General features: G+C 41.0%; 2 protein-coding genes across 3 annotated transcripts; both read right to left on the bottom strand.

Annotated features, from left to right (window-relative positions):
- Positions 1 to 3899: 3899 nt before the first annotated feature.
- On the bottom strand, positions 3900 to 16802 carry Balat (Beta-alanine transporter). Of its 2 annotated transcripts, none has more exons than XM_067777973.1 (5): positions 16448 to 16802; positions 16058 to 16376; positions 5331 to 5589; positions 4457 to 5265; positions 3900 to 4316 (listed from the first exon to the last, which is right to left on the bottom strand). In XM_067777973.1, exons 1-5 carry the CDS (start codon positions 16558 to 16560, stop codon positions 4029 to 4031), a joined length of 1788 nt encoding a protein of 595 aa, XP_067634074.1. In that variant the 5' UTR covers positions 16561 to 16802; the 3' UTR covers positions 3900 to 4028. The 2 variants fall into 2 exon arrangements, with proteins under 2 accessions (XP_067634074.1, XP_067634075.1); XM_067777974.1 differs by having other exon boundaries at positions 16058 to 16359; positions 16448 to 16583.
- Positions 16803 to 21826: 5024 nt separating this feature from the next.
- On the bottom strand, positions 21827 to 22871 carry LOC137246930 (protein lifeguard 1-like). Its single transcript, XM_067777972.1, has 3 exons — positions 22600 to 22871; positions 22285 to 22533; positions 21827 to 22230 (listed from the first exon to the last, which is right to left on the bottom strand). The coding sequence occupies exons 1-3, from the start codon at positions 22693 to 22695 to the stop codon at positions 21871 to 21873; spliced, it is 705 nt and encodes a 234-aa protein (XP_067634073.1). The 5' UTR covers positions 22696 to 22871; the 3' UTR covers positions 21827 to 21870.
- Positions 22872 to 24099: the final 1228 nt, after the last annotated feature.

The following is a 24099-nucleotide window of genomic DNA, read 5'->3' as shown; positions in this document are numbered from 1 at the left end:
GCTCTTTCAAGTAAGAGATTTATATACTATCTTTATTTACTGCAGATCGATGAAGACGACAGATATAGATTCAATATCCCTACACACATCCACCCAAAAAAGAATATAAATTTAGATTTATAAAGCGCCAAGGCTGATATTCCACTCAATCGTCGATAAGTTGCACTCTTTAGACGATGTGTGCAGGCATGTACGCTGGCCAATCTTTTTGCTCCATAACCGTAAGATACGCAACTCTGGCTACCGGTGTACAGGTTAATTCTTGTGATTCCAGTTGGGTAAATTAAAACACTGCAGTTTAGATTGTTCAGATAAATGCTCTTAGGGGTCAGGGGCAATAGACATTGTAAACCGGGCACTGCTACCACATACATATATATTTCGATAAAAACACTTACTAAAACCAACGGACATCTCATATGTGATTGTCGTTATCACTTTTGCATGTTTAGCAGGACGAGTCTAAAAACAGAACTATGACACTTGGTCTATGTTCGTCTATAGAGATACATAATTTTCATGGCCTACTTGGTCCGAGGTAGAAATTATTGGTAAAATAGCCGAAGTTTTTCACAGTTTTGAATTTTATCTGTAAACAGTGACGTTGCTGCAAAGACGCAAATGTTCCGATCATATGCTTCATAACAGCAACTCCCCATCTTGCCTTCGTTAAATTCAAGGCCCACTCATTTTCCAGGACCACTTTTTTGTTATCGCTAATGATCAGGATATCGGATATGTCTTTCCCAATCCCTCAGGAGCTGATCGTGCTTCCTAGCATCATTCGGGAAAGTCGGAAAAGTATTTTAGGAAACTTAAGTTCAGATATATCAGCATACGGGCATATTATTTTCACGTAGTCAAAAGCTGTTTGAAGTCAACAAAGAGATATTGTGTGTAATAGTAGCTGTATGTTGTAATATAGTAGCCGATGGTAGATCCGCCGGCTCTGAAGCCACAATTATGTGGTCCCATCAGTTTAGTCTTTCACACAAAATGCTTAACTGAGTCTTATATAAACAGATGGGAGCTACACCACGCGGACGGAAGAGACGAGCAAACTATAACTCGAAACATTATTTTCCTGACTGCACAGCAGGCTATCAATCAGCACCTATAATGGCAGATTTGCCAACCATCAGTGGTAATGAGAAAAGCCTAGCAACAAAGCTCACCACTGTGAAACGAGTGCAATGGGCTCTGTCGAATTTCAGCCCATTCAAGTCACCAGGACCGGATGGGGTCTACCCTTGTCTGTTACAGCAAGGGATAAAGCATATAGCCCCAGTCCTTTCCACTTTATATAAGGCATCACTACTGCTCGGCCATATCCCGAGCAGGTGGGCAGAGGTTAAGGTAGTATTCTTACCAAAGCCAGGGAAACCCGAGCAACTGCCCTCGTCGTATCGACCAATAAGCCTGAGCTCGTTTCTCCTAAAAGGTATGGAGAAAATCTTAGATCAGCATATCAGGGAGGTCAATCTAAATAAACTCCTCTGTGTAGGAATCAGTTCGCCTACCACTCAGGTAAATCCACGGAGACGGCTATTCATAGTCTCACGGTAAAAATCGAAAGGCTCTAGAGTCAAAAAATATAGCCCTCTGCGCTTTTATTGATATATCAGCGCCTTTCGATAACTCAACACATCAAGCTATTGAACAAGCTATGATTGACAAGGACATAATCCCTATAATAATACAATGGGTGCTGTCCATGTTAAAGAGTTGAAAAATCCATTTGGAACTGGGAGGGACAACTGAATCAATTGCGGCCTCTGCGCTTTTATTGATATATCAGCGGCTTTCGATAACTCAACACATCAAGCTATTGAACAAGCTATGATTGACAAGGACATAAGCCCTTTTATTGATATATCAGCGGCTTTCGATAACTCAACACATCAAGCTATCGAACAAGCTATGATTGACAAGGACATAAGCCCTATAATAATACATTGGGTGCTGTCCATGCTAAAGAGTAGAAAAATCCATTTGGAACTGGGAGGGACAACTGAATCAATTGCGGCCACAAGGAGGTGTGCTCTCCCCTATCCTGTGGACCCTGATCATAGATGACCTCCTTCAGTTAATGGAAACTAAGGGATTTGACACACAAGGATATGCAGATGATCTAGTCATTTGCATCATAGGGATGCACGAAGATACAATATCAGAACGCATACGCATGCAACAAGCCTTTGCATCATAGAGACGTGGTGCGATACCAAAGGATTGTCTATAAAGTGTAACAAAACTGTTATAGTGCCTTTCACCGGTAGGAGGAAAGTATCCACTCCCAGAACCATCCCTGGGTGGTAAAAAAATACAATTCTCAATGGAGGCTAAATATTTAGGGGTCACACTGGATAGAACCCTCACGTGGAATGCTCATTTGGATACTATCCTAAACAAGGCAACAAGAGCTTTCTTTACCTGTACTCGTCTCTACGGCAAAACATGGGGGATTTGTCCAAAAATGGTATATTGGACATTTAATACTGTCGTAAGGCCAATATTCACCTATGCTTCCCTAGTTTGGCGGCAGAAGGCCACGCAAAGAACGGCAACGGCTAAACTAAGCAAACTGCATCGATTAGTTTGCGTTTGCATAACGGGTGCGATGAGAACCGCCCCTGCTGACGCACTTAGTGCTGTAGTGGGAATACCTCCCTTCCCTATTCTGATAGAGAAAGAGGCAACACTAGGTGCACTAAGCCTTCCAAATATTTCTGAGTTGAAGGAAGGAAATATGATAGGGCATATGAAAGTAATAAGAAAATTCATAGGAAATCCCTCATTACAACTGAGTGACGGAATGTCCCCTAAGCTCAGAATCTCACGGAACTTTGAAGTGTCCATTGTGGACAGAACCCACTGGGAAATAGGGAACGACGCTGACTCAGAAGTCTGGTACACGGATGGATCGAAATTCGATGACGGAAGAACGGGAGCTGGCATCTATGGGCCAAACTTCGAAAAATCGATACCAATATGATGTTACGGCCCCATATTTCAGGCAGAAATTCATGTAATAGAGGTATGTGGTAGAGAATGTCTGCGGAGAGGCTCAACATCGAAGAGCATCTACATTATGTCGGACAGCCAGGCGGCACTGCGTGCCTTGCAATCCGACACAGTTACATCTAAGCTAGCGGATGAATACACTGAAATCCTTAATACTCTGGGAGGCAAAAACAAGGTTTTGTTGGGATGGGTTCCCGGACATCAGGAACATGAAGGTAATGAACATGCAGATTACCTAGCAAAGCAGGGTGCTACATCAGAATTCTATTGTTCAGAGCCCTTTTGTGGACTCACAAAAGCACATACCAGGGAAACTATAAGTAACTGGGAAACTAAACAATTCAGACGTCACTGGATTGATTGCCCAGGGCAAAGGCAGGCCAAACTGTTTATACTTCCGGCAACGAAAGTATCAGCCATACTCATTAACCTAAGCAGGGAGGACCTAAGAACTGTTACTGTGTACTACACGGGACACTGCGGTCTACAATATCACCTAAGTAAATTAAATCTATCTGATACCCAAATATGTCGTTTCTGTGAGCTGGATGATGAAACGCCGGTCGAATGCGTCGCTCTAGGTAGGCAGATACTATCCCATCTAGGTGGTGGGACTTTTAATCCCTATGTGATATGGAGTAAAAAGCCTGAAGAGGTACTTAGATACATCAAGAGCCTCCATATACAAAATTAGGCTGAAAGGTCTTGCACAAAGGTAGCAGTGCTTCCAGACCTATAAATAATAATATATAAGACTGATGCAGTGGTAGTTGGAGCGGATCGACAGATCGACAAGATAACTTACTATTTCGAAGATATGGCTGCTCCCCATAGGTTGGTGCTTGAACATGATACCTAATTGAAAACAACGGTCCAACGAAGATAACATAACTTTATTATTACATATTAGTTTCATGATATTGTAGTTTTGTTGGACACATATTAAAATTACATACATACATATATTTTATTAAATTTATCTTAACTAATTGTTGCTTCCATTTTTACGTTTTTTTAATTTCACGCTTGCAAATACTGCAAACTGTCATTGGCTGTTGGCGCTGGTTATGTTTTGCAACCAAGGCTGAGTTATTTAATTCGGCTCTATGTGGCCTTTCTTTACTGCAACATAAGCAACGGCAGTTGAAAAATTTCATCGGTACTGATTCGCCATCCTCAATGGTTTGTGGTAAATTTTTGCCACGCGTCTCAGGCAGAAAAAGACTGGCAAAACCGCCAATGATTAATAAAGCGCCCATTATGATTAACGGTAATACAAGCATACGCTGACCCTACATAGATCGGGGTAGGGAGAGAGAAAAGGAGATAGATAGATAGTTAGCGAAAGAGATAGGGATGAATGAATACAGGGCAGAATAATGCATGAGGGAATAAGTAATTTATATTTTCTGCTTAAACTCCAAATACTCACCATATGATTTATAATGGGTATTACAATCGGTCCAATCATTGCCACAACCGAACTAAAGCTCATACCCAAACCACGCACCACAGTTGGATAGAGCTCAGAGGCGAGTAGTGGCAATACTACAAAAGCCGAAGAAATTCCCATTTTTCCGATACAATACAATAATAACATCACTTCCGGTTGCTCGTCGTACATTAACGTTAAAACACATGCCACGCCTCCCACCAACATAGATATACAAAGTATCCAACGGCGTCCGAAATAGCTCAGGCCAGGCCAGAGCATAATGTAGGTAGGTAGCTCAACAACACCAGCGAGAAAAAAGTTCCAAATCTCATCACCACCCAAAGCTGGTGCATAATAGCTCAATCCAACATAGACGCTCGTATTTGCGAACCAAATTAGCGTAATAATGAAAGTTTTGCGTCGCATATTTGTGGTACGAAATAAATCCAAGATACCATAAGATGTATCCGTTTCTTTTCCTATTTCAGCTTGCGCTTGCTGCAACTTTTGTTCAACGATTTTTACAAAATCTGGAGGGATATTATAACCATTTACGCGTGCAATAGTTTTCAAGATACGTGCAGCCTGACGTGTTCTACCCACGGCTAATAGCCAACGCGGCGACTCTGGTAATACGAAATAGCAAGAGAAGAGCAATAGCAATGGTAGCGAGACGGTGAGTGTAAGAAAACGCCAATCTCGTATGATATACACAATACCAGCAAGTAATACTAAACCACATGAATAAGCGATATTGGAGGCAATCGTACAGAAGACGCGGCGTTCAGGACCAACAAGCTCAATTGCTAAGCGTAGTTAATAAGGTGAGTATAGTTTTTTTATGTTTGAGTTATCCATTAATCACACTTACCTAGTACGTAAGGGCTGGCGAGTATAGCTGGTACTGTAAGACCAACTATGAAACGCATACCCAACCAAGAGTAGTAATTCCATGCAAAAGCACTTGCAGCGCAAGCAACAATTTCTATTATGAGATAAACATAGAAGGAGGGTCTACGACCCCACATATCCTGTAAATAACCAAATACATAGTTGCCAATCAAGCCAGCAACACCGAAAAGCACCAAAGCTAGAGTAACCAAGAAACTTTGATCGCACACAAGGTTCCACTGTAAATATTTAAAGCAGCAAAAATTTTAATTACTATTGCTGTGCTATTGATGAAGAAGTATATGCAATTTTGGGAAAGGTGCTGGTGCCACGCCCCCTCTCTTTGATAATATTTCAAGTATAAATCCACTACTTGGTATAGTGATCCAGTGATAATCGAAATAATTAGGAGGGCAAGACTCACGTTTACAGTGAAATAGGAAAAGCAGGATTGCTTTAAGTGTATCGCCTACTGGCTATAGGAAAGATATCGGACGATAATATTCCCCTATGTTACTTGGTTTCCCAGACTTTAGTAGTGGTACCACCCTCGCCATTTTCCATTTCATCAGCATGACTTTGGAAAACTTCATAGCACTACCACTGCGCTAAACGGCATCAACACACAGATAAATTGCGGATTGAATCATAACCCCCACCACTGACAGTAGTCGTAGAGCTAGACTTGTCAAAAGACTTTGATTCAGTCAACCACGGCACGTTACTAGGAAGGGTCCTCCCTTCCTCCAAGTCTCAAAGGGGTGGACCGTAAATTATCTGTATGGTCGACAGGACAGGCATCGGTGCAATTCAGGAATGTAACATCTAAATCAGGGGTCTCCATTTCATAGCACAATTGTGCTCTCATTGTATATGCTGAAGGGCAATCACTTTCATTTTTTGAAGACCCATAATCTAAACCCAGAAGAATTAAACAAGGGGTACCACAGGCTGGTGTCCTGTCCCCTCTTTTGTTTAACTTCTACATTTCGAAGCTCCCTTCGCCACCAGATAAGTCAGACGGTAGCGTAATGCCATCGACGTGGATGTCCAATATGGTCGACATTTGCCATGTCCATGTTGTAAATAAGGTCGCCGATGATTTGGTCGGTTTATTTTATTACATAGCTCATCGATTGATGGGTCGGGACTTGTAGCCATTATGCACTGGATGTGACGTTCGGTCAGGATCTACATTTTAGCGGGCATGCATCCGCAATTGTACCTAAAATCCAGAGCTGTAATAAAATTCTCAAACCTCTTGCCGGCCGCACTTGAGGTATAGATAAAGAGACGCTCATTTCCAGTTAAAAATCAATTGGCCGGCCGCTTGCATGCTAGGGTCGCCGATATGGTCGCCAAGCCTAAAGGTTACCCACTGCAAGAAAATACAGGCCGGCAAAAACACTGCTCTCCGAATCGCTACGGGCTGTCTTCTTATGTCCCACAACACCACCTACACAGTGTGGCGATAGTCCTCCCCATTATGCTGAAACAACAGTTTCTGTTGAATACCCGGAAACCTGGACATCCCAACAGACATCTGATTGAAGAGTCCCCGCTTTCCAGGGGCTTAAGAAGTCATCTCCGCAAGCATTATAAACAAAAACGGCACCTGAGAACACAGCCGTATGTAGAAAGAAAACATAAATAGGTTTTCATTGACCACAAATGGGCATCGGACATCTATACCGCTAATGGCCCGGCGAACCCCCTTCATAAAGATAAATACCCTGAACTCGCAGAAAAGGAAATAATTCTCCCTAGGGAGATGCGCGTCAGTCTAGCTCAACTTCCAACTGGACACTGTAACAGGTTAAACTATTACCTTTCCAGAATCAATCCCGACATACATAATGTATGTCCTGTTTGCAACCTGTCCCCACATGCAGGCCCGACGAGAGGGGAGGGGGGGGGTGGTGGGATCCCCCGGGCACGGGGTGTTTGAATGTATTTTGCTGTCCTCAATTTGGTTGAAAATACTGGCTACCATTAATGGAAGAAACGTGGTCCTCCAAGCTAGAGACGCCACCATAGCTGTTGAGGTCCGACATCTGGATGCCTTATTAGCTGATTTGAAGTTGATCAGGAACCAATGGGAAACAATTTTAAACGAATTCAAAACAGTTGCTATTCAATTGAACATCTCGCCAAAGTTTCCGGACATTCGAAAGAGAAAACTCAAATGACGTTCTGAAGATAATTTAAGTGATATGATTACGGATGATTCAGAGTCTGATTTTAAAACCAATACATTACTGGTGATTCGGTAATCACTGGCATTACTGAACGATTTGCAGCTATGAGAAATTTGAGCGAGACGTTTTCCTTTTTGTCGGACATTTCTCAAAGCTTAGATTGCGAAATAATTCACTTGAAACACATTTACGAAGCAAATTTTGATAAAGATCTGTCACCATTAGAATTTCTAAATGCCATCTACCATCTACAAATGTTCAAAATCTGTATACGATTTTCCTCAACATTTGTATTGCTTTACGTATCTTTTGCACTATACCTGTCACTGTAGCTAGTATAGAACGTTCCTTCGGCGTCCTTTTAAGAATCAAAAACCTTCATAGATCGTGTTCATCTCAAGAGCGAGTTTCAGGACTTGCCACGCTTTGTTTTGAATCCGTTTTGGCAAGAAAGTTAAATTTTGATATTGTTATAAAAATGTTGCAGCGAAAAAAACAAGTAAAGCCACTCTTTGATATCCGAACTTTCTATATTGAATAATTAAAATTTTTAATCATCACTAAATTGATCAGAAATGTATTAAAATTGTCACGGATATTAGCATCACTAAATTATCCCATCACTAAGGCGATGCTAAGGCCATGCCAAGCAGTATTTACGTTAATAATCAAATCAAGTATACACATATATAAGGCAGCCCAGAGAGATGTCACACACAGATGCATTTACTTATATGCCTATGTGCGCGCGAGAGACTGTAAACTACAAACATTCACATCAATAATTCAATCTTTATGTATCTACATAAACGAATAAATAATTGCGTCTACACATATGTACGTATACGAGCAGCGGAGCGGCAATGCACAAACACATGCATATATCTTATCTGAGTTGTCACAAGAGAGAGCAATAATTTGCGCACGTAGTTGTGGCTGGCGATTTTGTAGCCGAAACAACTAGTAAGTTCTGGAAATCGAAGAGCCTAGAAGTATGCAGCGTAAACTATAAAAGCGGGGCAAACGAGTAAGAAGTAATTCAGTTTGAGTTGAGCAATCAATCATTTATTGATTAAGCACGCGATCTGGCGGCCAATAGTAGAGTTTAATTTGAGTTATCAATCAGTTTGGTTACTAAGCCAGCGGTAGCAAAGTATAAGTGTTATTGTGAAGTACTTTAATAAAGGCCATTTTTCCATTATTCAATATTGGAGTTATTTATTCAACAGTTTAGTGATTCCAACTTAGCAAGGGATTGCAAATAAGAGGATTTGCAAGTAAATTCGTTACAATTGGTGTCAGAAGAGGAATTGTTGAATAAATTCCGAAGATTGGGAATACAACTTGGACATGGCAAAGTTCAGTGAATTGAAGATCCAGCAACTGAAAAAGGAGTTGGAGAACCGTGGATTAAATATAACCGGCAATAAGATCGAACTTCAAGCACGGCTACGAGAGGTAATGGAGTCGCATGGAATTGATGTGGACGAGTTTGTCTTTTATCCTGATGGGGACGAAACAACAACAAAAATTGAAGAGAAAAACGAAACATCGCAGACAGTTACAAACACAGACTTGAACATGATATTGGCTGCAATATCGGCACAAATGTCCGAAATGTCATCACAAATATCCACCAACATGTCATCACAACTGGAAGAACAAAAGACAAATATAACATCCCAACTGGAAGAACAAAAGACAAATATAACATCCCAACTGGAAGAACAAAAGACAAATATAACATCCCAACTGGAGTCACAGAAGACATATATGGCATCCCAACTGGAATCACAGGAGGCACATATTTCAGAAATGACGTCGCAAGTGTCATCTCAACTGGAAGACCAAAAGACATATATGGCATCTCAATTGGAAGTGCAAGAGGCACGTATATCTGAAATGTCGGCAGAAATTTTGGAACAGGTATCATCAAAACTGGAAGTGCAGGATGCAAAAATGGCTCAATTTCAGGCAGAAGTAAATGATTTAAAAGGTCGTATGGAGCAGTTACAACTAAATCGCCCAGCTGTTTCAGCGAGTAATCCAAACGTAAAGACACCATCCTTTGACGGTTCTGTTCCTTTTCAGGTCTTTAAGCTACAGTTTGAGAAGACCGCAGCAGTGAACCAATGGAATGTTGAAGATAAAGTTGCAGCTCTGTTCGTGGCACTGAAAGGGCCTGCCGCGGAAATCTTACAGACCATCCCAGAGTACGAGCGGAACCATTACGAAACATTGATGAGCGCTTTAGAGAGACGTTACGGAAGCGAGCATAGAAAACAGATATTCCAAATTGAGTTGCAAAACCGCTACCAAAAAGCAAATGAAACATTGCAGGAGTTTGCTTCAGATATTGAAAGATTGGCTCATCTTGCAAATGCGGACGCACCCGTGGAATACACTGAAAGGGTAAAAATCCAGAGTTTCATAAATGGCATACGGGACGTGGAAACGAAGCGAGCTACATACGCAAACCCAAAGCTGACATTTGCTGAAACGGTATCACATGCATTGACTCAGGAAACGGCCTCACTATTGAGTAAACCAGCATACAAAGCTCATCGTGTAGAAGTGGAAAGACCAGATTGGGTAGACACTATTTTGGAAGCACTGAAGGGATCACAACAGAAAAATGCCGGAGTTATTAAATGTTTCAAGTGCGGCAACCCAGGTCATATTGCACGACATTGCAGCAGCGGTCCCAATAGCTCCAACAATGTGGGTGGTCGTAAACGCAGAGCAGAAGGTGATGAGCAAATATCCAAGACCACTCAATCGTTAAACTAAATCGAGTCAGCCGCAAGGGGCTACAGCTGGCTCCCGCAATTGAATGCCCCATAATCTCTATCTCGCAGATTGGAAGAAGATCGAGCAATCTTACTGTTGGAGGACATGTGGACGGAAAGGAACGGTTACTGACTGTAGATACGGGTGCATCTCATTCCATCATTCGAGCGGATTTAGTCAACAAAAAGATAAGACCATTGCTTGGAGCAAGATTACGTACAGCCACGGGAGAGGACACCCAGGTAATTGGAGAAGTAGAATGTGAAGTCGCAATTGGGAACGTCACGGTAGTACACAATTTTATAGTGGCAGAAATTGTTGATGAAATCATAATTGGAGTGGACTTCTTAATCGATCAGGGCATCAAGATCGACATGCAAAGCCAGACGATGCGATATAAAAACATGGATGTACCACTTAATTTCGGCTACGAGAGAGGCTACAGCAGTAAACGAGTGCTGGTGGAAGAGAGTCAGCAAATGCCACCAAAATCCGAAGCAGTCATCTGGGCAAAGGTTGATGGAGATTGTGGGACAAACAAATTGTGGGTTGTCGAAGCAGCAAACAAATCAGCACTAAACATACTTGTAGGAAAAACCCTGGCTATGACAAAACAAGATGGACGTATTCCGGTAAGGGTACTCAATGAGTTCAAGTCACCACTCAAACTGACTAAAGGAGCTATTTTGGGAAGATGCCAAGAGGCTGAAGTAGTTATTAACTGTGAACAGCTCCAGGAACACGTTTCAGCTAGTAATACTGATCTTTCAAATGACATCACGGCATGGATGCAGGGGCTAGAGGAAGCATATCAGAGTAAGGCAAAACAACTGCTCCTAAAGTACGCGAACATATTTGACCAGGATGATTCTAAACCAGGCCGCACCAACGTTGTGAAACATCAAATTGACACTGGAGATGCGAGGCCGATCCGTAAAGCGACAGTGGCGTCATCGAACCATCAGCTAGTACATGGAGCTCACCAGTAGTACTTGTAAAAAAGAAGGATGGAAAAATGAGGTTTTGCGTGGACTACCGGAAGTTGAATGACGTAACGAAAAAGGATAGCTACCCATTGCCAAGAATTGACGATACTCTGGACTCGCTATCTGGTACGAAATGGTTTTCCACGCTGGACTTGAAAAGCGGCTACTGGAAAGTGGAGGTGAAGGAGGAAGATAAAGAGAAAACAGCCTTCAGTGTCGGTGATGGTCTTTGGCAATTTACAGTGATGTCTTTTGGACTTTGTAATGCACCAGCTACTTTTGAGAGACTCATGGACCAGGTACTGAAGGGACTACATTGGAAAACATGTTTGGTGTACCTACCTGGACGACATCATCGTATTGGGCAAGAACTTTGATGAACATCTTAAGAACTTGGAGGAAGTTTTCCAGAGAAAAGCTGGCGCTGGTCTGAAGTTAAGTCCCAAAAAGTGTGCGCTGTTTAAAAAGGAAGTCAATTATTTGGGTCACAAGGTAACGACAGAGGGCATCTGCACTGCGAACGAAAAAATAGAGGCTGTAAAGGATTGGCCAAACTACAGAACCTACATGAATTGAGAAGTTTTCTTGGGCTGTGCACATATTACCGCCGATTTGTACCAAATTTTTCCAGCGTAGCCCATAGCCTCCATGAGCTTACAAGAAAAAACAAAGCTTTTGAATGGAAGAAGGAGCAAGAAGTGGCTTTCCAAACATTGAAGGAGCGTTTGTGCACTGCCCCAATGTTAGCATATCCGATTCCAGGAGCAACATTTATTCTAGATACAGATTAGAGTGGATATGCTATAGGAGGCGTTTTATCACAACTGGTCGATGGACAGGAGAAGGTAGTTGCATATTACAGCCGTTCGATTGGAAAACCAGAGAGGAACTACTGTGTTACGCGGAGAGAGCTGTTGGCATTGGTAGAGTGCATTAAACATTTTCACAAATACCTCTACGGCAAGCGATTCCGTGTCAGGACAGATCACGCAGCGTTGAAATGGCTTCTGCAGTTCCGTAATCCGGAAGGACAATTGGCACGGTGGATCGAGCGACTACAAAGCTATGACTTTTCCATTGAGCATCGAAAAGGTAGTACCCATGGAAATGCTGATGCAATGTCACGAAGACCATGTAGTCTGGAATGCAAGCACTGTACAAAAGTCGTGGCTAAAGAAGACATTATAGATGTCCGGCTATTGAATATAACATGTACAGATGAATGGGACAAGGAACAACTAAGAAAGTGTCAGCTAGAAGATGCAGATCTGTCACGTGTTATGCAAGGGCTCGAACGAAATGAAAGACCAAACAGAGAAGAGATGTCAGCAGAGAGTCCCATTGCGAAGTCATATTGGGCACAGTGGAACAGTTTAGAATTGATATCCGGTTGCCTTCATCGAGTATGGGAGAGTGAGGATGGTAAATACAAGAATAAACTGATAGTTGTTCCCAGAAAGAGGATTCCTGACGTGCTCAGCGAGCTGCATAATGGTCCAAGCGGAGGTCATCTTGGAATCACGAAGACGCTCGAGAAGATTAAACAGAGATTCTATTGGGTTGGTTGCCGTCAGTCGGTCACTGAGTGGATTGCGAACTGCGAGGTTTGCGGCAGAGCGAAAGGACCCAGAACACGAAGTCATGGCCAGATGAAGCAATATAACTCAGGTGCGCCATTTGAAATGATCGCTATGGATGTCGCCGGTCCATTTCCTACTAGCAACGGCGGAAACAAATATGTACTGGTAGTTATGGATTATTTCAGCAAATGGCCAGAGGTATACCCAATCCCAAATCAAGAAGCGGAAACGGTAGCAGAAGTGTTTATAAACAATTGGGTTGCAAGGTATGGTGTACCAATGGAGTTACATTCTCACCAAGGCAGGAATTTCGAATCAGCTGTGTTCCAGGAAATGTGTAAGTCATTGGGCATTCGAAAAACACGGACAACTGCATTGCATCCTCAATCCGATGGTATGGTAGAACGATTCAATAGAACATTGGAGGAGCACTTAAGGAAAGTAGTGGACAAGTACCATAAAGAATGGGATACCCGCATACCATTATTCTTGATGGCTTACCGATCAGCAGTGCATGAGACAACGGGCCAAACCCCTGCAAAAGTAATTTTTGGCAATGACCTTAGACTGTCAGCTGATTTGAAGTTTGGGATAGATGCCAATGCGGAGAGAAATGTCAGGAAATCCACTAGTGATTTGGTAGAAGAGCTAAGAGAAATACATGATCTGATAAGGCAACGAACAAAGATTATGAGTGACAAGATGAAAGCCAGATATGATAAAGCAATTAATTCAGAAGGTTTTCAGGAAGGAGATTTGGTGCTGTTATACAACCCACAACGTAAAAAAGGTTTGTCCCCGAAATTGCAGTGTAATTGGGAAGGCCCATACAAAGTTGTAAAACGGATCAACGATGTAGTGTACCGCATACAAACCATCGGTAAACCACGAACCAAAATGAAGGTGGTCCATTTGGAAAGGCTAGCAACGTTTAGATCGAGAGATTTGTCTGATCGGGACGATCAGACTTAGGTGGAGGGCAGTGTCACGGATATTAGCATCACTAAATTATCCCATCACTAAGGCGATGCTAAGGCCATGCCAAGCAGTATTTACGTTAATAATCAAATCAAGTATACACATATATAAGGCAGCCCAGAGAGATGTCACACACAGATGCATTTACTTATATGCCTATGTGCGCGCGAGAGACTGTAAACTACAAACATTCACATCAATAATTCAATCTTTATGTATCTACATAAACGAATAAATAATTGCGTCTACACATATGTACGTATACGAGCAGCGGAGCGGCAATGCACAAACACATGCATATATCTTATCTGAGTTGTCACAAGAGAGAGCAATAATTTGCGCACGTAGTTGTGGCTGGCGATTTTGTAGCCGAAACAACTAGTAAGTTCTGGAAATCGAAGAGCCTAGAAGTATGCAGCGTAAACTATAAAAGCGGGGCAAGCGAGTAAGAAGTAATTCAGTTTGAGTTGAGCAATCAATCAGTTATTGATTAAGCACGCGATCTGGCGGCCAATAGTAGAGTTTAATTTGAGTTATCAATCAGTTTGGTTATTAAGCCAGCGAGTAGCAAAGTATAAGTGTTATTGTGAAGTACTTTAATAAAGGCCATTTTTCCATTATTCAATATTGGAGTTATTTATTCAACAGTTTAGTGATTCGAACTTAGCAGAGGATTGCAAATAAGAGGATTTGCAAGTAAATTCGTTACAAAATGTTACCAAATAACTAGAAAAGATTATTTGAAACAATATGTGGCTGTTAAAAGAGAATTTTATTTCTACGTTACAATAAAATATTATAAATAGTAAATATTCTGTATTAATTTTATTGTCAGCTCTTAGTCCAAAAATCATTTAGTTGATGTGGCAAACATTTTTTTATGTAATCTATCAATAATGATTCATGAATGAGACGTCATTAATTCAAGTTAATCAAATGTATTAGTGGATTAGGACTAGGCGGCCCGAAAATTGTTTAGCCCCGGGCCCGGATTTTCTCTCTACGGCCCTGCCCACATGACAGCAACCATCTTTTTAATTGCAATGTGGAGCCAACGCCTCTAACACCCCTCTCACTCTAGTCCATCCCTGTTGAAATGGCAAGTTTCCTTGGACTCCCGTTAAAGGATATAGATGAAAATTTGTGAATGGTCGCACCTATTGGCAAAGCACTGCTACAACAGCAACAACAACATGAGTAGGAGGGCCCCCAGCGTAGTGGCTTAGAATATACCCACGGCAGGTATGCCTGTAGTGAGAGGCGACTAAAACACCCAAGTGGTTGTGTAGCGCAACCCTTTCCACGGGTTGCCAGCGCAATTTATAGCTTCTCAAACACAATTGTCAACCTCACCTACCCGTGGCGAATCCGTTGCTTTAGCAGCCGAGGCTCTGGCGACCGCAAGTTCCTCATGGAACTAGGGGATGGGGAACGGGATAGCCTAGAAGGTAAATTTTTATCATGTTAAATCGTTCCTGAGATGGCTTGTATCTTAATGGTGCTTGTTACGGGAACGTGCCGGGTCTATATCCGGCAAAGGACCATCAACATCGACACCACTCCCCAAAACCTTCGGGAGGTGTGTTTAGCGCTAAAACAACAACAAAAACAACATAAGTAAAAGGGGAAGAACAACACGAAATCGGAGAAAAGATTTAGGCGATAAGGTGGGGTGGTGGCGAATATGAGGAGAGAAAAGCAAGGGAAAATGAAAGAAATGGGCAGGAGGTATACAGCATTCGTTGCTAAAATAAATTTCTAAGAGCTCTTAATATAAATAAGACTAGTGCATGCGGCACTCAATACGCCATTTCGCAGCTGTAAACCAAGTTACTAGAGTCCCCAAAAACTCAAGGATATTGGCCCTGGGGAGCTTCCCAAATATGTATTCTCACCGGAAGGATTTATTGGAACGGGATTATCATCAAAACCTAAAAATTTGCCGGTCTTCTTATTCTTCTTTGGTTGATTTACGAGCTGTAGTAATTAAACGGCGCTTTAGCACTAATTGGAGTCAAAAGATACTCGCCACAGCAACCAACCAACTAGGCTCTAGAAAGAACATTTGAACTGAACCATGTTGATCTTATACTGTTACGGTATGTAAGAATAAGTTCTTTCTATGGAAAAGAGGGTTGTGATTGGGGCGGCGTAGCGGGTGTGATACAAACTTACCTCTGTTACGACGGTGCTTGTGTACATACTTCTTTCATAATACCAGCCATGCTGACAATTTTCTACCTGCGAACGTCCGGGACTACCGATTTGCCACACTTTATCGCGTTGCAATTCTATCGGTGTACGGTATTCCATATATCTAACAATATCAGAATAATTACGGTTGTACATGGAACAGCTTGCATATTGCATACTGTTGTTAAACACAGTTGAAGGTATGCTAAGGTTCTTCACTAACGTTCCATAGTCCTGCGCCCAAGGCTCAAGTTCAGGTACCCGACACCAGTGTTTCGGCGTTGCTGCAATAAATAGTTGACTATTTGTGGTTTTGTAATAGTGTTTTTTTTTTGTTTCTTACAAACTGATATTCGGATATCGATCTCTCACCTGTAAGCATGGAAGGCACATGGCAAGGCTGCTGGTAAGAGTACCGAGCATATAATGATTTTCTGATATAAACCAAAGGATCCGACCTCTTTAAGTACTTCATCGAAATCCATGGATTGGTTTAGCGGATCATATGCATCCAAAGCGTTCAAAATAAATCAGCATTACTCCTTCATTTGTTTTTTTGTTATGTAACTGATTAAGGTTTAAAATCATTTACTGAGACGTACTTAAAACTCTTTACTGCACAAAGATCCACCTGAAACTGAACTAGCAAATGAACACTCAACTAAAATAGTCACCCTAAACGGTTTTGTGAATGCTTGATTTTTATCATTTAACCATTTTGTAACTGTACGAGTATATAGTCACTGTAATAGTGAAAATCTTTGTAGCGCTTTGGTGATTCTGATTATTCTCTGATTTGCTCTTCTTTCCAAACGTTTTGGCCTTAGCTCAGCCGTTTTGTATACTCATTTACAATATACATTCCTCTTTTGTCATTGTTTAGATTTTCGAATTCAATTGCTCCTAATTATATTATGGGTACTAGCATGTTAATTAATTGGCTACCATAGCGTTGGCAAGGTCTTTATCACAATGGGAGATCCCAAGTTTGACTATGCCCATATGGAAATCTTCTGGTTTTAAAATATGTTGGGGCGAAATTTAAGCTGTCGCTGAATGGCACTAGTTCTAAGATTATATTCAGAGAGATGATGTTCGGATGGGCTTAAAACGTCGTACTAAACTCTACAGTCTGGTCTAGTGTAATTTGAAAAGTCGGCTTATTACACGATGGTGTGCAATTGTAGTTAAGGGGGGGAGGAGGGGGGGGGGGGGGGGGGGGTTGGTTGCGTAAGTCATGCTTGTCGTATACGGTTTGTGCGCTAGTTTTGAATCCGCCACGTTAAAAACCCTACCGATGACAGAACTAGGGAACAAGCCTCGAAGGAGATCTATTTTTTTCCGATGATGACCAAGAGGAAAAGTTTTAAGGGCCATTGTTTGGAAGTTAGGCATGGAATGGGTATTTGGTCATAGGTTAGTTTGAACTGGCCGATCCATGCGGACCTCACATAGACTGAACGAGTCCGTAGTGTTACCAGAAATTTGTTTTAACGACCAAACTGAAAAACCCTATCAAAAACCAGGACCTATGTTATAAAATAAGTCCGTCCTCTTGGCAAATACTAGAAGCTTTCTAGGACTTAAGCCACTTGCTGCTTCTAGATCTGACAGCTGTATCACTCCTAATAGCTGGAGTCTTAGCCTGGCAAACGCAGGGCACGAGCGCAGAACGTGCTCAATCGTTTCCTCCTCGAACCCGCACTTCCTACATCTGCTATCACTGACCAAGCCTAATTTAAAGACAGATGACGCCAGAAGGCAGTGTCCAGTCAGAATACCCGTCATGAGTCTACAGTCCTCTCTTTTTAATGATAGAAGCAACTTAGTTAGTTTAAGGTTGTAAGACCTACACATAATCTTCGACACTTTACATCCCCGCGCTTGAACCCACGCCTTTCCCGCTTGATCGATCATGTGTACCTCTCGCCTTCGCTTAATCACGCCCAGTCTAATTGGGACGTCTACGGAGCAAGCTTCAAGGGATGCGCCCTTTTTAGCTAGTTCATACGCTTTTTATTTCCATATGCCCTGGGACCCAATATAGATGTATACTTCTCCCTGTCCCGATTCTCTCCAGAGACTGCTTACACTCTAACACGCACTTAGATACTGTGCTATGCGAGATTATTGCCTTAATTGCTGCTTGGCTGTCAATATAAAAGTTAACACGGTTGCAGCTTAAGCTATTCTCTTCCAGGGTTTCTACTGCTTTGGTTACGGCTAATATTTCCGCTTGGAAAACGCTACAGTCATCCGGCATCCTGTAGGATCTGTTGATTTCCGGATCAGCACAGTATGCCGCACATCCTACTGCTTCCACTACTTTGGAACCGTCTGTGTAAACATGTATCGCTTCGTCCGCGATTTGAGCGCCTTTGCGCCAACCGTCCACCTCTATTGTAGCCTTAAGATCTCCCACGATGCTCAGATAGGGAATCAGGTAGTCTATTTGTCTTGTGATTGATGACGCTATACTACCATGGCCGTATGGTCGGCGCTCAAGCTGCCCGAGGCACCGAGCCTGGTTGCAGTTGTTAAAGCTATGTTCTTTGCTATTAGGTCTATAGATGGAATGTGCAGAATGGTATACCGTCCAGCCGTCGGGGTTGTTTTCAGGGCTCCCGTAATGCTAAGCATTGATAGTCTGCATACCCCCTCTAATTTTTTGAGGTAGGTTGTTTCTTGTGTGGCTTTCCACCAAACAAGAACTCCATAGTATAGAATAGGGCTTACAATCGCTGTAAAAACCCAGTGAAAAAGAGAGGGCTGTAAGCCCCACGTACACCCCAGAATTCTTTTACATGCATAAAGTGCCGTTGAGGCCTTCCTCATCCTCTCCTCCACGTTGAGCTGCCATGAGGCTTACTGTCTAGGATGATTTCTAGATATTTTGTGCAAGGTTTCTCCTGTAGGGTCACCCCTCCTAACTTAGGCCTGATCCAATTTGGGACCTTGTACCTCTTTGTAAACAAGACCATATACGTCTTCTCCGCGTTGACTTTCAACCCGACATTAGATGCCCAAGCATCGAAGCGCCCGATCAATTAAAGAGCTAATCGTTGGAAGGTACTTTCCACTTATGACAATTGCAACGTCATCAGCGTAAGCCGTAAGTTTTTCGGGGCCCTCATCGAATCGGCCTAGCAATTGGTTGATGACCAGCATCCATAGCAGAGGTGGTAGCACCCCTCCCTGAGGCGTGCCCCCTGTCCACTGATTTCGTGGCCTCGTACAATCCCCATTGTGATGTAATCTTCCTGCAATTTAACATGCAGCCGATCCATCTGGTTAAGGCTGGATGTACTTTAATGTAATTAAGACCATCCATAATCGCCCATTTAGAAACATTATTGAAAGCGCTGGCAATGACTAAGAAGACTCCTAGGGCATATTTCTTATATTCCAGGGCTTTCTCTATGCTTATTACCACCCTATGCAATGCGATGTCTACCGACTTGCCTTTGGTGTACGCATGCTGTGTTATGGAGAGCAACTTTTCATCCACGTTGGACTTTATGTACACATCTATCAGCCTCTCAAAGGTTTTGAGCAGAGATGATGTTAAGCTAATGGGTCTATAGTCTTCGGGATACACGTGACCGATCTTCCCGCCTTTGGAAGAAAAGCTACACGAGCAGGTCCACATGATTCAGTCGTATACATCGATCGAATATTATTTTAAGTCATTCCACGATTGCTTTACTTGAAACTTGTAGCATTTTCCCCGGCGATTTAAACTTAGAAAACGTCTTCACTGCCCAGTCGACCTTGGTATTGGTCACCAAGCCCGGCACCACCCGGTCCGTGATCGAAGTGTGAGTGTTGTCTGCTGGCTCTTCTAAACCATCTCCCGATGGTCATACAGTCGGAAAATTTAAAAATGATTTAAAATTTCGTAACGGGTTGAGGCTGATATCCTTTCCGCGGCTCGAAATATGCCCATCGGCAGTGACAGATTTCATCATAACAAAATACACGATGTTACTTAAAGAACACGAGGCTAACAATAACCCAAGTTTCATGCATGTGCGCACTTTACGATATTAAAAAAAAATAATCCCCACCATTTCCTTGTGAAAGTCAAGACCAAGGGGAATCCATACCAGGTGGTGGTAAAGCGAATTCAACCAATTCGCGTGCAGAAGAATGTCAAGTCAAAAGAAACTTTTCATAGATTTCGATTAACTGACATTTTGTTGTACAAGGCTTTGTATGGAAAATTATCAAGAAGAAGCAATCAGCTGTTCGGATAACACCACCTCTACTGAATTCGCCTTGAGCGAGATATATGTATGTAGGTGCGGCCAAACAGTTGTCTGGAAAAGCAACGCAACAAAGCGTTCTATGTGATCCGGCAGCCTGGGATAGGCGTATCATCTATAGTAGAGCCGGCTACACAAATACTAAAACAATTGCATAAGTGTGTGTAAAACTTGAGTGACAACTCCCCACAGTGTGCTAAAAGAAAATGTGGACTGTGAAGTTTGAAATTAAAAAGGACTTTGGTTATTTGATTTCAAGCTAATCCTGACTATATTTACTTATATTCGTATAACTAAGAACGCGGAGGTCGAGCTAGTCAGATAAAACTTTTTTATAAAAGAAGGTATGGTATTTATTCAATGCAAAATTTACTTAAAAAAAATTTACTTTTTCATTACGAAAGAACTATAAAACAAAGTAAATGTAAAGATAGAAATATATATTTTCAAAACATAAAGTTATTCAATAAAAAAAATTTATGAAAATTAATAAAACTAAGTAGAACGTATAAAAATATATTTATATTAAATTGTCAATATTTATTAATAATTAATTAATTATTATTATTTATTAATAATTAATATTTAAATTGTCAATATTAATATGTATGTTCAAAGGAACTTAATAATACTAACTAAAACGTATTAAAAGTCACTTTAACATTGCAGCATATTGTTTTATTATGTGCCGAAAAAGTAGCATGAACTTTTCATTTTGCATTCACTGTTGATTTTAGTGAGTGACAAGCGAAAGCAAACGATCGTGATCACACATCGTTAGTGTCGGTGTGAAAATACGAACTCCAAGTGTACAATGTGCAACTTTTGGCCAGCTTTGATCTACAGCCATCATCCGGTGGCCAAATCCTGAGCCAGATAAATAATTTTGCATGTAAATGCAACAACAACGACTTGAGCCAGAGAAATCCAGATAGAAGTCTGGTTCAATTTGTGTGCCAGATAATTTGTTAATTACTTCTTTTTAGTTTGGCAACGCTGCCTTTAATAAACCTACTTTTTCAAAAATAGATGTCGCCGCTTAGCTTTTCGCCGTATGAGTTAAATGAAAAACAGCGGAGACATCTGCCTATCACATTTCACGTCTGCGAAAATTTCACGACATCTGCTTCTCAAGTCTGTCAATGATCCAGAGCATTCCCGTGAGAATTGAGCGTGAGCCGGAGCTGTAAAACTCACTGGATGACGGCATATATCTCTTGCTACCTACGATATAGTATTCTTGTACGGCACTCTGTACTAAATTGATCTAAACACATTGAATGCGACATATTGTTACTTAATTTTACACTATCTTTCCAACGACAGCGACTAATTGAAGACTTGAAGCAGACCCATCGACAAAAACTAATTTCAAATGTATATATTAAAAACCTTTTAATAAACACAAAAAGGTAGTATAAAACAGAACATAAAAGACAGTAATTAATGAAGGTCTATAAATATAAATTCAAAAATAGGTCTGCCATACAGCTCCGTTACAAAGTTCCTCCACTTCCGTCATTAGCCTTTTCAATTATCCGTTATGCCCAATAAAGTTAAAATATACATAAATATCGTTACAATATCTATATAAATACTGAGAGCAGCAAAAATATAATCTTCCGGACTGATTGCAAATTTATGCCTGCCTCCCATCATTATTTGTATGTCAAAAACTAAATACATCGAAAAAATCACTACTCCAATAGAACAATAACAGATTATTAAAATGCGTGACGGTACAAATATTGCCACAATCCCAATTATAATCAAAACCACCGATGCAATCAAAAGAAAGGCCCAACAGGCAGTAAAATCGATAGAGGTTTGTAAAGCGAATATGGTGAGAGCAACTACAACTACCGCTGTTATGCCAACTGCAATAAGAACCTGTAAAAAAAAAATTTATAATGTAACCAATTTACTCCTAAATCCTATACTTACCACATCAGGTGTATGTCGAATAGCGATGCAACCCAGATAAAATGATTCAGCTAACGTAAATAGTATCAGTAGTATAAAATTAATTGGATAAGACCGACGTACACTCTCGCAGCACGCGATTGGCAACATAGTGGCAATGAGTAAAGCTAGCGCCACCCACATCAGCCAACGATTTTCCCCAACGAAATCTTGTACTGCATCAACGAAAACGAATATCGCGAGAATTGCGAGGGTCACCAGGAGTTGTGCCTATTAGGAACGAAGTTTAGAAGTTTCGAGAAAAGCTAAACATACACCTAATTGAGTAGGACTCACCGCAACTATAGAGAATACTTTCGAGATGAATGCATGTCTAATATACCGATCATCGAAGTCCCCAGAGTTTAAACTTTCTATATCACGTTTAAACATTTTAGGCTTGATTTAGGGTTTTAGCAGCACAGCGAAGAACGTATATCTTTTTTCAATGAAAGTAAATGATATTGAGTAATTTTTTTTATTTTTGAAAATTGACGCGTGTAACATTTTGTTATTAAACAACCTTCGTATACCCAGTTGCAGTGAAATCGCTAAAGAGGATAAAAAAATACTTCGAATATATCTGACAGTCGGCCACCGTGGTGTGCTGATAGCGTGCTCCGCCTACCACACCGTATGCCCTGGGTTCAAACCCCGGGCAAAGCAACATCAAAATTTTAGAAATAAGTACGAATAAAACTAAATTATTCCACTGTTTTCCCAACGTTTCGCTAATATTTTTATTTTTAGCATCATCAGGGGAATATTTATTAATTTATATGTTACAAACAATATATAAAAATTATGAAAATTATCAATTAGTTTTCAAAACAGACATGAAAAACAACAAAGAAAAACAATTTGGTGAATAGTTTAACATTTAACAAGATAAACTTACGTTATTTTGTCATTATATCAAAACTGTTGTAAAAAACATTAAAAACATAAATCATCACAATATAATCATTACCATCTGACTATCATGGTAGCTTTGTCAATACTAAAAATTATTGTTTTGTAAACAAACAATGTAAGCGGCCGCTATGTTTTCCGTATCTTCGCGTTTATTGATCGTCTTTTCTCGTCTTTCCATAATTCTCAGGCTCTCAAGTATATATCTTGTTGCTTCTCTCTTTTCCTTATCAATAATTTTCGTGTTGGTAAAGTCAGCTGAGTGTCCACTTGTTAATATATGTTGCGCTAGTGCTGTACTTGTTTTTTTCTGATATCCGCTGCATGCTCGCCTAGTCTAACCGAAAGAGGTCATTTTGTAGTACCAATATATATTCTTCTACATTCGTCGTTTTCATCGCCTTTGCATGTTACCTCGTATATAACATTGTTTTGTTGTTGGTGTTCTAAGGGATGCTTTGTTCTTGTATATATTGTGGACATGGTTTGGTTTGACCTGTAAGCTAGTACTGTGTTAGGTGTTTTTGCTATGCTGTGGTAAACATTTTCGGTGAGTCGTGGTATGTATGTTGCGCTGCAGAATTTCTTTTGTGTTTGTGGTTCCGAATTTGTTATTATTTGGTGGTGGCAGTTTCTTTTCATGAGCTCCTGGTCTATTAATTCATGTATTAAACTTTTTGGATAAATATTTTTGCTTAGAATGTTGTTTAGTTTTTCTAAGTTTGTTTCGTGAAATTTATTGTGGCTTATGGCCAACACGAAACAAACTTAGAAAAACTAAACAACATTCTAAGCAAAAATAATTATCCAAAAAGTTTAATACGCGAATTAATAGACCAGGAGCTCGTGAAAAGAAACTGCCACAACCAAATAATAACAAATTCG

The sequence above is a fragment of the Eurosta solidaginis genome, chromosome 3, assembly GCF_040869045.1.
Source record: "Eurosta solidaginis isolate ZX-2024a chromosome 3, ASM4086904v1, whole genome shotgun sequence".
Classification (NCBI taxonomy): Eukaryota; Metazoa; Arthropoda; class Insecta; order Diptera; family Tephritidae; genus Eurosta; species Eurosta solidaginis.
The sequence above is the reverse complement of the archived record's forward strand: the minus strand, read 5'-3'. Positions and strand labels throughout refer to the sequence as shown.